The sequence below is a fragment of the Gigantopelta aegis genome, chromosome 7 (genome assembly GCF_016097555.1).
Source record: "Gigantopelta aegis isolate Gae_Host chromosome 7, Gae_host_genome, whole genome shotgun sequence".
Classification (NCBI taxonomy): domain Eukaryota; kingdom Metazoa; phylum Mollusca; class Gastropoda; order Neomphalida; family Peltospiridae; genus Gigantopelta; species Gigantopelta aegis.
Window position 1 is genome coordinate 31,927,909 of NC_054705.1, and position 14,729 is coordinate 31,942,637.

Consider the following 14,729-nt stretch of genomic DNA (forward strand, 5'->3'; position numbering starts at 1 on the left):
TGTCCGACGCCATATAACCGTAAATAAAATGTCTTGAGTGCATCGTTAAATAAGACATTTCCTTCGTTGAACTTTGAGTACCTTCTCCTCCACCCCAACACCCTCCACCGCAACACCCTCCACCCCAACACCCTCCACCCCAGCACCCGACGTCTATCATCTTAGAAACCAGTGCCCACTACTGGTATTCCAAAGGCCTATAAAAGATACATTGCTGCTAATTGAAAAAAATGTAGCGGGTTTCCTCTCTAAGACTTTTGTGTCAAAAATTACCAAATTATTTGATAGTGTTGGTTACAAACATAACAGTAAGCGTTCATGCGTGTTTGTGTCTGTGTTTCTGTGTGTATGGGTGCGTGCGTGTGTGTGCGCGTGTGTGTGTGTGTGTGTGTGTATGTGGGTGATGGGGGTCTCTAGAGGGGTGAGGTGAGGCACAAGCCATATTTGTATCTTTATATAAGTAGAACCCCCCAAAAACAATCCATCCCAACCCCCCTAAAAAAACAACAACAACAAACAACAACGTTCCTACCGTGTTTAACAACGCACAGTAACATCTATATAAAATGTACAGTTATTATATATGGCGTCGGACATACAGTTATATATATATATATATATATATATATATATATATATATATATATATATATATATATATATTTATATAAGAATTGTTTCTCATTTTTTAGGAATTTATCGATGTATAAAAGTCACAAATGGTATAAAATCGTGTAGCGTAGCGAAGCGTATCAATACATACATACATACATACACGTATAGTGGGAAGTTTGCAAGTTGCAGGCGATTCGGTGCCACGGGTTCGAGTCCCAGCAACGGCATGGGGCAATTTTTGAGGCCAGAAAGGATTTAATTATCCCCTGCGCCAGTGCGTTAATATCTATGTATGTAACAGTCAACCTCGACATACATACAATATATAGATATTCATACATCAATACATACTAGCCAGTGTCAGGTCTGACCACTGTTTCATGCACGTAAGCGGGATCGACCGCGTAGATTGTAGGCCCCATGCATATGGTTGAGTTAAAGAAACTTCCTTTTTATGGAAGCTTCGATAGCTCAGAGCGTATCGTGGTTAGTCTTGCAATTTGCGGGCGAATCGGTGCCACAGGTTCGAGTCCCAGCAACGGCATGGGGCAATTTTTGAGGCCAGAAAGGATTTAATTATCCCCTGCGCCAGTGCGTTAATATCTATGTATGTAATAGTCAACCTCGACATACATACAATATATAGATATTCATACATCAATACATACATACATACATGTATACATACATACGTAGCTTGTAGGTCCCATGCATGTGGTTGATTTAATGAGCATTCTTTCTAAGGGTGAGTCATAGCAGCTCAGAACGTATAGTGGGAAGTTTGCAAGTTGCAGGCGATTCGGTGCCGCGGGTTCGAGTCCCAGCAACGGCATGATACAATTTGTGAGGCCAGAAAGGATTATCCCTTGCGCCTGTGCATTAATATCTATGTATGTAATAGTCAAACCCGACATACATACAATATATAAAAGATTACCGTCGTGTTATTATATGCATGTAATACCCTTCAAAAAAGTAGGGGAACCTGAAATATTAATGTTGATATCAACTATTAGACCGAACATACGTTTTGACCACAGACATCCTAGTAAAGAACGTTCAGGTCTGTTTACCAACACACCGAAACACATTCCATAGTTTGCACATGCATCACGCAGTTGCCCTGTACACGTGCGTGGGGTGTCATTCTCGATTTTGACAATTTCCAGGAAGGTCCATTAATCACTGTGGAACATTATTTCTGTCAATCGTTTTCATTCTGTTGATCATACAGTTGTTATTGTTTTGTTTTTAGTCATTTTTATTGTTTGAATTTGCGATTTACTGATAAAAAGACTTTCAAATTTCACTTCTGACCCCAATCGTCCTTCAAGATCTTTGGTGGTCATAAAACCTACTGTAACACTGAACTACCGGTTGTACTGTTTACCCAATTAATTCACTATTATCATATGACCATTCCCCACAGCTAATATACCTTGCAATTTTGGCAATTGTAAATTCTTAGTAGAGTTACCCTACTTTTTACAAGTACAATGTATCTCAGACTTAAATTTACTTCTTTTAATGTACATGTATATTTATTTCGTTGATAAAAAAAAGTTGTTTTGTTTAACAACATCACTGGATGTCAATCATTTGGTAATTTTGACATATATAGTCTTAGAGAGGAAACCCGGTAAAATTTTTTTCCATTAGACAGGATAGCACATACCTTGGCCTTTGATATACCAGTTATGGTGCACTGGCTGGAACGAGAAAATAGCCCATCGGGCCCACCGACGAAGATCGATCCTAGACCGACCACGTATCAAGCGAGCGCTTTACCACTGGGCTTCGTCCAGCCCCCTCCCCCGCTCCCTCCCCCCACGCCTAGAATAGCAGAGTCCGTATATTCAATATGTCTCTGTTAGCCAGGGGCGGGATTTAGCTCAGTCGGCTGAGTGCTCGCTTGAGGTGCTTGCGTCGCAGGATCGAACCACCTCAGTGGATCCGTTCAACTGATTGGGTTTTTTCTCGTTCCAACCAGTGCACCACAACTGGCCAAAGGCCGTGGTATGTGCTTTCCTGTCTGTGGGAAAATGCACATAAAAGATCCCTTTCTGCATTAAGAAAATGTAGCGGGTTTTCTCTATTGACTACGAGTCAGAATTACTAAATGTTTGCCATCCAATAGCCGATGATTAATATATCAATGTGCTCTAGTGGTGTCGTTAAACAAAACAAACTTTACTGTTCAGCCATAATGTTAGACTTAGCTGAGACTTAATTTTACTTCCTTTAACGTATTTTTTTTTTCCATACGTACGAAATTACTGAAGGACAAAATCCAGTTTGGACTACTACAAACATGATATGAGTCCAACCAATAACACATTGCATAAAAACGACACTGGTATTTAAACCACAAAGACGTGCTGACAGTGAAATTTTGGTAGTTAACAAAAACTCTATTTGTTAAAACCATGTTACAATGGAAACAGACTCTTTATAGTCTCGTTAAACTTCTGGTGTATATCGAAAACCGTCGTGTTACTACCGTTACAGGCGCGGAGCCAGGGCTTTGTGAAGGGGGAGTGGCAGGGCCTTGTGAAGGGAGGGGGGCAGAGGTCGGACATAGAAAGAGGTTTTTGAACAAGTTTTTATTATAACAGACATATGGGGGGGGGGGGGCTCGTAAGATATAGACATAGAAAGATGTATTTGAACAAGCTTTTATTATAACAGACAGACGGGGGTGGCGGGTGGGGGTGGGGCTCGTTAAACTTCTGGTGTACAGGCGCGGAGCCAGGGCCTTGTGGGGGGGGGGGCAGGGCTTTGTGAGGGGGCAGAGGTCGGGCATAGAAAGAGGTGTTTGAACAAGCTTCCATTATAACAGACAAACGGATAGTTTATTATTAAAGTCTCACCTCATTACGTTAAAATAAAATGCAGCATATATTTACATATAATAAGTATGAAAAGTAAAAGTGTAATAAGCCACATTTTTACTGAGTTATGAGAGACTATTCGCTAAAAGTAGCTACCCCCCAAAAAAACACAAACAAAAAAACAAGCCCTAATATATTAGTTTCTTGACGACCATGCATAGGCGCACGGGCTCCCCATTTCTGCAAGTGTGTGGGGGGGGGGGGGGGGGGGGGGGGGGCGAAAATGCTATATAGAGGTGCAAACTAATGACTACGCGTTTTTACATGGATTACAACTAATTTTGCTGATAGAATGATGGAAATACATGTTAAAAAGGTCTTAGGTTAGCACATTTTCTTAGAATATCTCTATCGGTTTTGCCTAAATTTGAGAATTTGGTCAATTGCTCCTATCCCCGCCGTCTCGTACGCTAAAGCTGTATCCTAACCGGTCCCTAACATATTTAAATCATTTCCAGCATCTAAACTGGAGGAACAATTAAAGATAATATTTCCCTACACAATCGATTGTTGATTTTTGCTATCGATCATCATATTGGTAGAGCTAAACCGATAATTTCATTTCATTTCAACTAACCTTTCGTTCTTATATTCAATTAAGGTTCCAGCACGCTTTCCTGGGCACACACACACACACACCTCAGCTATCTGAGCTCTGTGTCCAGGATAGTGGTTTAATTATTAGTTGGTTAGTGATTAGCGACAGAGAACTTGCTCTGGGTTGGAGCCTATACCGGGCTGCGAACCCTGTACCTACCAGCCTGTAGTACGATGGCTTAACCACTGCGCCGCCGATCAATTTTTGATTATAATCGATCACTGGAACATTTCTAGCGTTAACTGTAGAATGAAAAGTTGGGTGCACTTTGATTTCTCACCCGATGAGATACTGTTTGGATTACTACTACTGCTACTTGTAATTGGTAAAAGACAACCACTGGATCGAAATTTTCAAACCATGCAACCCTTATTCGTCAGTGTACTAGTATATAGTTCTGATGACCTCCGTTACAGCTAGGAACGGGACGTAGGCCAGTGGTAAAGCGTTTGCTTGATGCGCGGTCGGTCTAAGATCGATCCCCGTCGGTGGGCCCACTTGGCTATTTCTCGTTCCAGCCAGTGCACCACGACTGGTATATCAAACGCCGTGGTATGTGCTATCCTGTCTGTGAAATAGTGCATATAAAAGATCCCTTGCTACTTGTGGATAAATGTAGCGGGTTTTCTCCCTATGGCTGTTTTTAAATGACCAAATGTTTGGCATCCAATAACCGATGATTAATAATAACTTATTTTCGCGTGTGCAGGAATTTATACAGGGACCGACCTCGGTGGCGTCGTGGTTAGGCCATCGGTCTACAGGCTGGTAGGTACTGGGTTCGGATTCCAGTCGAGGCATGGGATTTTTAATCCAGATACCGACTCCACACCCTGAGTGAGTGCTCCGCAAGGCTCAATGGGTAGGTGTAAACCACTTGCACCGACCAGTGATCCATAACTGGTTCAGCAAAGGCCATGGTTTGTGCTATCCTGCCTGTGAGAAGCGCAAATAAAAGATCCCTTGCTGCTAATCGGAAAGAGTAGCCCATGTAGTGGCGACAGCGGGTTTCCTCTTAAAATCTGTGTGGTCCTTAACCATATGTCTGACGCCATATAACCGTAAATAAAATGTGTTGAGTGCGTCGTTAAATAAAACGTTTCTTTCTTTTTTTATACAGGGAATGTTTCTAGGCTACATGGCGAGCCAATCGTCAAACGGTGTCGAGCCGTACTACCATAAAAATACATTTTAAAAGTAAATTCGCAATGAGCGGGCGAGGAGGAGGGGCGACACACCAACCAAACCACCACTGCTTAAATGTAGAAAGACCCCTAGCCTAATTAGCAATTATGCAGTTTCATGGTGAATGAAGTATGGGCTTTTTTTTTTTTACCGGTAGATGACGCGCCGGTCGTGTGTGCTCGTGTGTACAAGTCGTGACTTTATTTACACGACTATCCACAAGTAAACAAGCGGACATTTTAGCTTTGATTGTGTGTAAACCGACTTAATTTGGTCGTCTGACTTTTGAAGCATGTTATTTTTAACCTATGGTACTGTTTGTTTACATCATGTTCAGTGCATGGGTACGTAGGTTATACCGACGACACGTAGCCTACCACAGGCGCTGATCCGGAGGGTGGGTGGGTGGGGGTGTGGGTGTGGCACCTTTTTTTTCGCCGACCTCAAGTATAAAGCTAACTGGATGCGAGCAACGCGATAATATTATATCCTTAAAGCTGTATCCTACCCGGACGCGAGCGACGCGATAATATTATATCCTTAGAGCTGTATCCTACCCGGGCGCGAGCGACGCGATAATATTATATCCTTAGAGCTGTATCCTACCCGGGCGCGAGCAACGCGATAATATTATATCCTTAGAGCTGTATCCTATCCGGACGCGTGCGACGCGAGTGATGCGAACGACTCGAGCGACGCGATAATATATATGTCCTAACAAGACGCAACCATAACGACAGTCTTCGTTTTAAAATTGTTGAAACCGCCAAGTAAAAGTTGTTTGATTAGTTAATATATGTTTATCGCTAGACTACATGAATCTGTCACGCCGTACGCGTGCGATTAGGATGCAGCAATTGCTAAAAAAATTGTTCGCGTCGCACGCGTCTGGTTAAAACTGTATCCTAATCGGCCGCGAGCGACGCGAGCGATGCGAGCGATGCGAGCGATTATTTTAGAAATTATTGATTTCAATTGCCGCATCCTAACCGCACGCGTGCCGCGCGACAGATAAATATGCCGCGTCCCTCGCATCGCTCGCGTCCGGTTAGGATACAGCTTTAATAAGATGCCGCAATTGAAATCAATACGTGAGCGATGCGAGCGATTATTGATTTCAGTCGCCGTATTAAGCTGTATTAAGCGGTTAGGATACAGCTTAACCGCACGCGTACGGCGCAACATATAAATCAGTTATTTTCTGTAGTTTAATTTGAACTAGAATAGAATAGAATAGAATAGAATAGAATAGAATAGAATAGAATAGAATAGAACAGATATTTAACGACACCCCAGCATGAAAAATACATCGACTATTGGGTGTTAAACTATGGTAAATGCAAAAATAATGTGATGATCGACATCAAGATAAAAATGCAACAGTTAAATTAAAACACAGTGTAAAGATTAATTTGAACTAGTGTCAGTGTACCAACTACTATTATGCTTGAAATATGTGAAATAGGAAAACAATTTTTGTGCGGAACTAGGGTAGCCAAATCTGTTTCCAATTGTTTGAAACGAGCAGCTTGACTCCCATTTTAAAACATTTCTCTAAGAGTAGTATTTATATCCATGGTGTGTAAAAAAAATGCAGCCACATAAATACTGTTGACGTCTGCATGTTTTGATTTGGTGGTATAAACCCCAGGCACGACAGAAGCAAATAGTCATTAGGAGGGGGAAGGGGGGCTGACTGAGATTGAGGATGAAAAACAGTTTCTAGGAGGTTCGGAGGTATGCTCCCTCGTAAAATTTGAAAACTAGATGTCCTGAAATGCAATTTCCTGCATTCTACAAGTAAAATAATACTACCAATAATATTTTTGATTCAGAATTATTGGAGGGGTTAGAGCGCCACCCCCACCCCCACCCCCACCCCACACCCTGCTCCGCCCTGCCTGATACGCCATACAGACGGTTACTCTGACTCACCCCGTGAAAATGCGCCTTTAGTGAATACGAGTTAGGTCAAGTCCTATAAATATGCAAAGACTATGTTCTGGGCATAGAAATGATAAAAATCGTTCGGCAAATTCACGACCCCATTTTCTTCTGTACATAACGGTTCTCTAATATCGTCACGTGTAACGCGGTCCTCCGCGTCAACGTCACGTGCGTTATCAATTATCGGACCGCCACTTTTGGTGGCAGAAGTTTACATATGGCGCTCGCAATAGATTCCGCGCGGGTGTGAAATACCCACTTTGATGTATTCCCCTTTGGCACGAGCCAATAGTCTATAAGTGAGTTAATCATTTTGTGTAGAGTCCAAACGACCTTTGACCCAACACTGACGAAGACCGCAGCAAGGGTCAGAGTTTCGTCAAACACTGATCACGAAAGACCGTCCAGTAACTAAGTCATGTCAAAGCATTTAGGGCCTCCGCGAGTCGAGTGCTCGAGGGTCAAACTCCACCCGGACCCGAGAATGAGATGAGAATGAGACTAAGGAATAAATAAAATCTCATTAGACATTTTAATTCCAGCGCTGAACATGGATGCCAAATAATGTCATCGTATTGCATTTTAAACATTCGACTTTTGTTTTCCCGCTATGTCTCATAGCCCTATATATGTAACCGGCGACAAGCATATGGCAAAGTGAAGTTAAAAATATACTTATATGATAGTGCTCTTCCTGGCATAATCTACCCATAAATAACTCTGTGTGTGTGTGTGGGGGGGGGGGGGGGGGGGGGGAGTGCAGTATAAAACAATATCAGGTCACAGTGATATAATATAATCTTGATATAGGTAGAAAGGACACTTTTAAATTGAAACGGCACGTTTTTGTATATTTTTTTTCCCATCAAAATAGTTGATAATATCCATTTTTAGTGAATATACATTCTAACACTAAAACTCAGTTATGTTTATGCTTGCGCGAATAGAAAATATTAAGGGATGGAGATGTGAGATTGTGGCTTTAAGACTGTAGTTAAGTTTGTGTTTTACATTAGTAAAATATGTTAAATGATGGGGAGGTGAGATTGTTACTTTAAGACTATTGTTATGATTGTCTTTTACATTACATTTTCATTTCAACTTATTTTCGTGCTCATATCCAATTAAGGTTCAAGCACCCTGTCCTTGGCACACACCTCAGTTATCTGAACTGTCTGTCCAGATCAATGGTATAGTTGTGCGAGAGAAGTCGGTACAGTGGTCTTGCACCTTACCCACTGAGTCGTTAAACCACGACACCAACGAGGTTGGCAACTGTTCATTTTCTTCTTCTCCTTTTTCAAGGGGCGAGACGTAACCCAGTGGTAAAGCGTTCGCTTGATGCGCGGTCGGTTTGGGATCGATCCCTATCGGTGAGAATATTGGGCTATTCCTCGCTTCAGCCAGTGCACCACGACTGGTACATCAAAGGCCGTGGTATGTGCTATCCTGTCTATGGGATGGTGCATATAAAAGATCCCTTGCTGCTAATCGAAAAGAGTAGCCCATGAAGTGGCGTCAGCGGGTTTCCTCTCTCAATATCTGTGTGGTCCTTAACCATAAAACTGACGCCATATAACCGTAAATAAAATGTGTTGAGTGTGTCGTTAAATAAAACATTTCCTTCTACTTTTTCAAGCAGCTAGCCGCCATGCCTGCTCGGACGCGAAGAAAGCTTGGGACATGGATGCCTGTTTAGCGTCCATCAAGCAAGAAGTGGAGGATCCCAACGCGTTCTGGTTCGGCTCCAGCTACGGAGGGGACTGCCGCTCGCACTCCGAGTTCAGCACCGACTGCTACAACCCCCGGTCCGCTGACGTCGACAGCGTGGTGTCGCGGGTGTTCGAACCAGGATCCTACGACAGCAAACAGATCGACAAGTTTCTGGAGGTCACCTACATATCACAGCCAGGTAACTGAACATAAGAACATAAGGATGTTAAATGTTAAAAGAAAGATTGATTGAATGAATGAATGAATGAATAAATAAATAAAATTAATTGACAAATGATTGATTGATTGAATGGATGAATGTTTAACGACACCCTCGTACAAAAACGTACATCGGCAATTGGCCACCTACATATTTCAACCAGGTAATTTAAGATAAAACTAATAAATGTTAGTCATAATGGTCGTCCGATAATCGATAATAATCGGAAATGGACAGGTTTCTAGAGGTGATCTACATATTATCACAACCTGGTAATTCATAATTCAAGACCAGTGTTATATGTTAGTCATAGTGGTGATCCGAATGCGGTCCGATGATCGATTATAATCGAAACGTGACCGGTTTCTAGACGTCACAACCTGGTAATTCAAGATCAAAATGATAAATGAAAGTCATATAGGTGCACGTGGTACGATGACCGATTATAATCGAAATGTGACATATCTCGACCTGGAGCGTCAAAATTTTGGTCATAATTTCGTGTCATTTCATTTTAATTTATTTTCATGCTTATATCCATTTAAGGTCCAAGCACGCTGTCCTGAGCACACATCTCACTTATCTGGGCTCTCTGTCTATGGCAGTGGTTAGTGAGAAAGAAGAGCATGTAGTGGTCTTACACCTACCCATCGTGTCGTTAAAACTCGCTCTGGGTGGGAGCCGGCACCGGGCTGCGAACCCAGTACCTACCAGCCTGTAGTGCGATGGCTTAACCACGACAATCAATTTTTAATCAATGTGCTTTAGTCGTGCTGTTGAATAAAATAAAGATTTAACTTTTAAAACATTCTGTGATATTCAGGGCGTTACCGAGGGTGCGGCAACGAGTTCGTTGTGCCCAACTCGAAACTGATCAAGGTGGATCCACTGTCTCCCATTTCCTACACCCCGTACGAGCTCAAAGACCGACCCGAATTCCGATGGGAGGCGGAAAGTAACGAGCTGTACACGCTTGTCTTCTACGACGTAGGCTACCAGACGATACAGGCGTTGTACGTCAATATCAAGGGAGATAATATATCTACAGCCGAGGTACGTTTGTATCAACGCATTAATTATCTCCCCATCTATCTAGCTCGATCAGCTATTCACATTCATACACTCACTACTTTTAGACATCTAATTTATACATCCGTCCATCGAATTCATTCATCCATCCATTCGTTCGTTCGTTCATTCATGTATTCATGCATTCATCCATTAATGTATCTAATGATATCAAAATGTATAATTCTACTTTTCGCGGTGCACCAATCAATATGAGTGTACCGGAAGCCATTCAGTGGACTGATTCTCTCATTGTTTTCCTCCGTATCAATCAGTGCACCGCGACTGATATATTAAAGGTCATGGTGGGAAAGTGAATATAAAAGATCCCTTGCTGATAATGGAAACAAATGTAGCAGGTATTATGTCAGAATTACCAAATGTTGACATCAAAAAGCTGATGATTAATAAATCAATATGCTCTAGTGGTGTTGTATTCCGTACATATAGCCACCCATTCATCCGCACAGTAATAAACATCGCAGTTTAACGTGGGGGGGGGGGGGGGGGGGGAGGGATCACTCTAGGTTCCCACCATAATTTTAGCTCACCATAACAAGTGAAGTTTGTTTAAAGTGACAGACCCTAGTTTTTAAACATTACGACATATTTTTCATTATTAAAGCAGTTTTTGATCATTTAAATTAGAAGTATTTACATTTTATTATTGAGAATATTAATTTTCGAACTCCTGAAGTGGTTCCAGGTGTTTGCATTACCCCGAAATGTATTTTTCATAATTCTTAAAAACGCACGTTCGTCTGAGAAGTAAGGCCAAAAGAATGAAAGTTTTAGATATGCGTCCGAACAATTTTAAAAACACATGAGGCTTTTTTTCAGTATTCATTATTCATTATTTTTATTGATCTATTATTTCCATAGTAGATTCAAGACCAAATGAGGTCTTTGACATGTTTGAAGGTGGACGTGCGAGAGCCGAAGTTTTCCATTGGTCTATTCGATGTGCTGAAACACCAATCACATCGTTCCATACATCAAGAGTTCGGCAATTCTCGTAGACATTACCACTATTGACAAAAATTGACGATTTGAAACTTGAATTTGTGTGATGATCATTAAGTGCCTTTTTTGTGCAAATAATGAAACATTTTTTAAATAATGAAAATTTTCAGCGGTACCTTTCACGGCATGCGGGCGGTGGACGCAAATCTATAACTTTCATTCTCATGGCCTAATGGTTATCGAGACAAGCTCTAGTTATATTTTGACGGCATTTTCCTGTTTTAAACATCACAGACATGAGCTTCTCTGTGTTATAATCGTATTCAAATGTGTGTTGCAGGTTTGTAGATTAGGTCAACTTGGTTGACGGGCTGAAACTAGGGTCTGTGCCTTTAATAATACTAAAACGGATTAAATATCAATGGTCAATATGGTAACATCTTAAAGGGACATACCCTAGTTTTTAAACACTAAGACATATTTTTGACTATTAGAGCCGTTTTTGACAACTGAAATCATACTTTACTTGGATTTTATTGTTTATATTATCCATTTCCGTACATTTGAAGTGTTTTTGGTCATCCTGGTGTTTTAAGTATCACAGAATGCATTTCTCTTCTTCTGTTTTTTTTAAAACGCACGTGCGTCTGAGAAGTGACAGTTATGGAGTCGAGTTTTAGTCTATTTTTAGAGGATATTTCACCATTTCAGAGTCACAAATTCATGTTTCACTCAGTTGTAACTTTATAAAAATGTGTTACAGGTTAGTAGTGGAATAACTAAACTTAGTGTGGATTATTCAAAGGCTGAAACTAGGGTCTGTCCCTTTAAATGACCCTCCATAATCTTAAGTTAGGGGAGCAAACAATCACTCCATTTAAGGGTCAAGCACGCTATCCTGGACACACACACCTCAGTAACCTGGACTGTCTGTCTGTCCAGGACGGTGGGTTAGTGGTTAGTTGTTAGTGAGGGAGAAGTTGTTATAGTCGTCTTACGCCTACCCATTAAATCATTAACTCGTTCTGAGTTGGCGCCGGTACCAGGATGCGAACCTAGTACATACCAGCCTGAACTCCGTACATACCAGCCTGAACTCCAATGGTTTAACTACTTACTACATGTTCACCACCTGCAATTAACATTAAATCATTAACGAGTTGGCGCCGGTACCAGGATGCGAACCTAGTACATACCAGCATGAACTCCGTACATACCAGCCTGAACTCCAATGGTTTAACTACTACATGTTCACCACCTGCAATTAACAGTTTCTATTTGTATCCACATAACTAGTATAACAAAGGCCGTGGTATGTATTATCCTGTCTGTGGGATGGTACATATAAAAGATTCCATGCTGCTAATCAAAAAGAGAAGCCCATGAAGTGGCGACATCGGGTTTCCTCTTTAAATATATGTGTGGTCCTTAACCATACATCTGACGTCATATAACCGTAAATAAAAATGTATTGAGTGCGTCGTTAAATAAAACATTTCCTTCTATTTGTATCCACCGGCCTCTGTGGCGTCGTGGCAGGTCATCGGTCTACAGGCTGGTAGGCATGGGATTTTTAATCCAGATACCGACTCCAAACCCTGAGTGAGTGCTCCGCAAGGCTCAATGGGTAGGTGTAAACCACTTGCACCGACCAGTGATCCATAACTGGTTCAACAAAGGCCATGGTTTGTGCTATCCTGCCTGTGGGAAGCGCAAATAAAAGATCCCTTGCTGCTAATCGGAAGAGTAGCCCATGTAGTGGCGACAGCGGGTTTCCTCTCAAAATCTGTGTGGTCCTTAACCATATGTCTGACACCATATAACCGTAAATAAAATGTGTTGAGTGCGTCGTTAAATAAAACATTTCTTTCTTTCTTTCTTTCTATTTGTATCCACGTCTAGGTAATACAACGTTATGAAGGTCCACTCAACCCGACAGGAAAAGACAACCCGTACATGTTTCTACTCTTCAAACAAAAGGGATACATAAAAATGTCAGCGAAATGGAGGAGGAAATTTTATTACGCAGCAAGCCCGTTTCATTTTGGAGATTTTAAAAAGAGTTTTAACATGACAGGTAAGATCATTGCAATGCATATTTGTCTTTTGTTTCTGTCTACTTCTGTCGGTCTAGGATCGATCCCCGTCAGTGGACCCATTTGGCTATTTCTCGCTCCAGCCAGTGCACCACGACTGGTATATCAAAGGCCGTGGTATGTGCTACCCTGTCTATGGGTTGGTGCATATAAAAGATCCCTTGCTGCTAATCGAAAAGAATAGCCCATGAAGTGGCGACAGCGAGTTTTCTCTCTGAATATCTGTGTGGTCCTTAACCATATGTCCGATGTCATATAACCGTAAATAAAATGTGTTCAGTGCGTCGTTTAATAAAACATTTCCTTCCTTCCTGTCTACTTCTATCCACCAGTCCAGTCAGTCACCCATCCATCCATCCATCCATCCATCCATCCATCCATCCATCCATCCACCCATCCATCCATCCATCCATCCATTCCATAGTGTCCACCACTGAATCAAAACCCAGACAGCTTACCGACAGTCAGTCAGTCTGTCCATCCGTCTTTCCGTCCATCCATCCATCCATTCATTCCATAGTGTCCACCACTGAATCAAACCCAGACAGTCCGTCTGTCCGTCCGTCTTTCCGTCCATCCATGATCCATTCACCCATTCATTTGCATATCTATCCATCTATTTGTTCAAATTATATCTTAGCTTAGTTTCTAGTCTGTCTATCCGTCTATTTTGCTGTCTGTCAACTTCCATTCATTAGTGCAACCATCTATCAGTCTATTTGGTTTTTTATTGATTTAGCTAGGGTTTTTTTATTGGTTTTTTTTAATTGTTTTTAATTGTTTGTTTGTTTTGTTTCTCAACAGGTCCTGTGGCACTGAGTCTCATCCGGGTAACTGGAGACCCGTATGCAGCCGATATCGCCCGCCATCTTGGTTACATGAACACGTGTCCTGCATTTATTAGCAAAGGTGAAAGCCAATACAAAGGGAGTGTTCTTATTCTAAACGCTTACGTATTCAAAATATATACCCAACCTTGGAGCTTTAAGTTTTCATTGTGACAGACTTTATCCGTCTATTTCCTGGTTCCTCAATTTTAAACGCCAAGAAGTAGTATCGTCTACTTTTTGGAACCACTACAATATTTTAGGGTGTCAAATAAGGCAGAATGTCATGTTTAGATTTTAGTTTGTTTCTTTGATAGGGATATAACAGAAGTAAGGACTGCATCCCGTTTTCCACAGTTTGTTTAGATGGTTTTAAGGGGGTGTACGAATGTTTTGATGCTAGAGGAATCAACAAAAGGATAAAATACATAACACTCCCCACCATTTTTATCCCCCAAGATCATCCCATATTTACTCGTACGAGACCATCAAAGTTCAACCATTTCTAGTGGCATTTAGAGCCTTATTAAGTAGACCTAGTTGTATTAATTCTACGATATTAGCTACACATCCTTTACAAGGCTAAACGGGTGACATCATTAATTT

The 14,729-nt window shown here is 41.4% G+C and overlaps 1 protein-coding gene across 2 annotated transcripts in view; it reads left to right on the forward strand.

The window, feature by feature from the left end:
* Positions 1-14,729, forward strand: part of LOC121377620 — a 32,817-nt gene that overhangs the window by 7,897 nt on the left and 10,191 nt on the right. The window contains exons 2-5 of one of the 2 annotated variants that reach the window (XM_041505683.1): positions 8,876-9,148; positions 9,993-10,222; positions 13,103-13,277; positions 14,101-14,205. In XM_041505683.1, coding sequence (XP_041361617.1) covers positions 8,876-9,148; positions 9,993-10,222; positions 13,103-13,277; positions 14,101-14,205 — 783 coding nt within the window. The remainder of the gene's footprint in view (positions 1-8,875; positions 9,149-9,992; positions 10,223-13,102; positions 13,278-14,100; positions 14,206-14,729) is intronic. The other variant, XM_041505684.1, reaches the window with a different exon arrangement.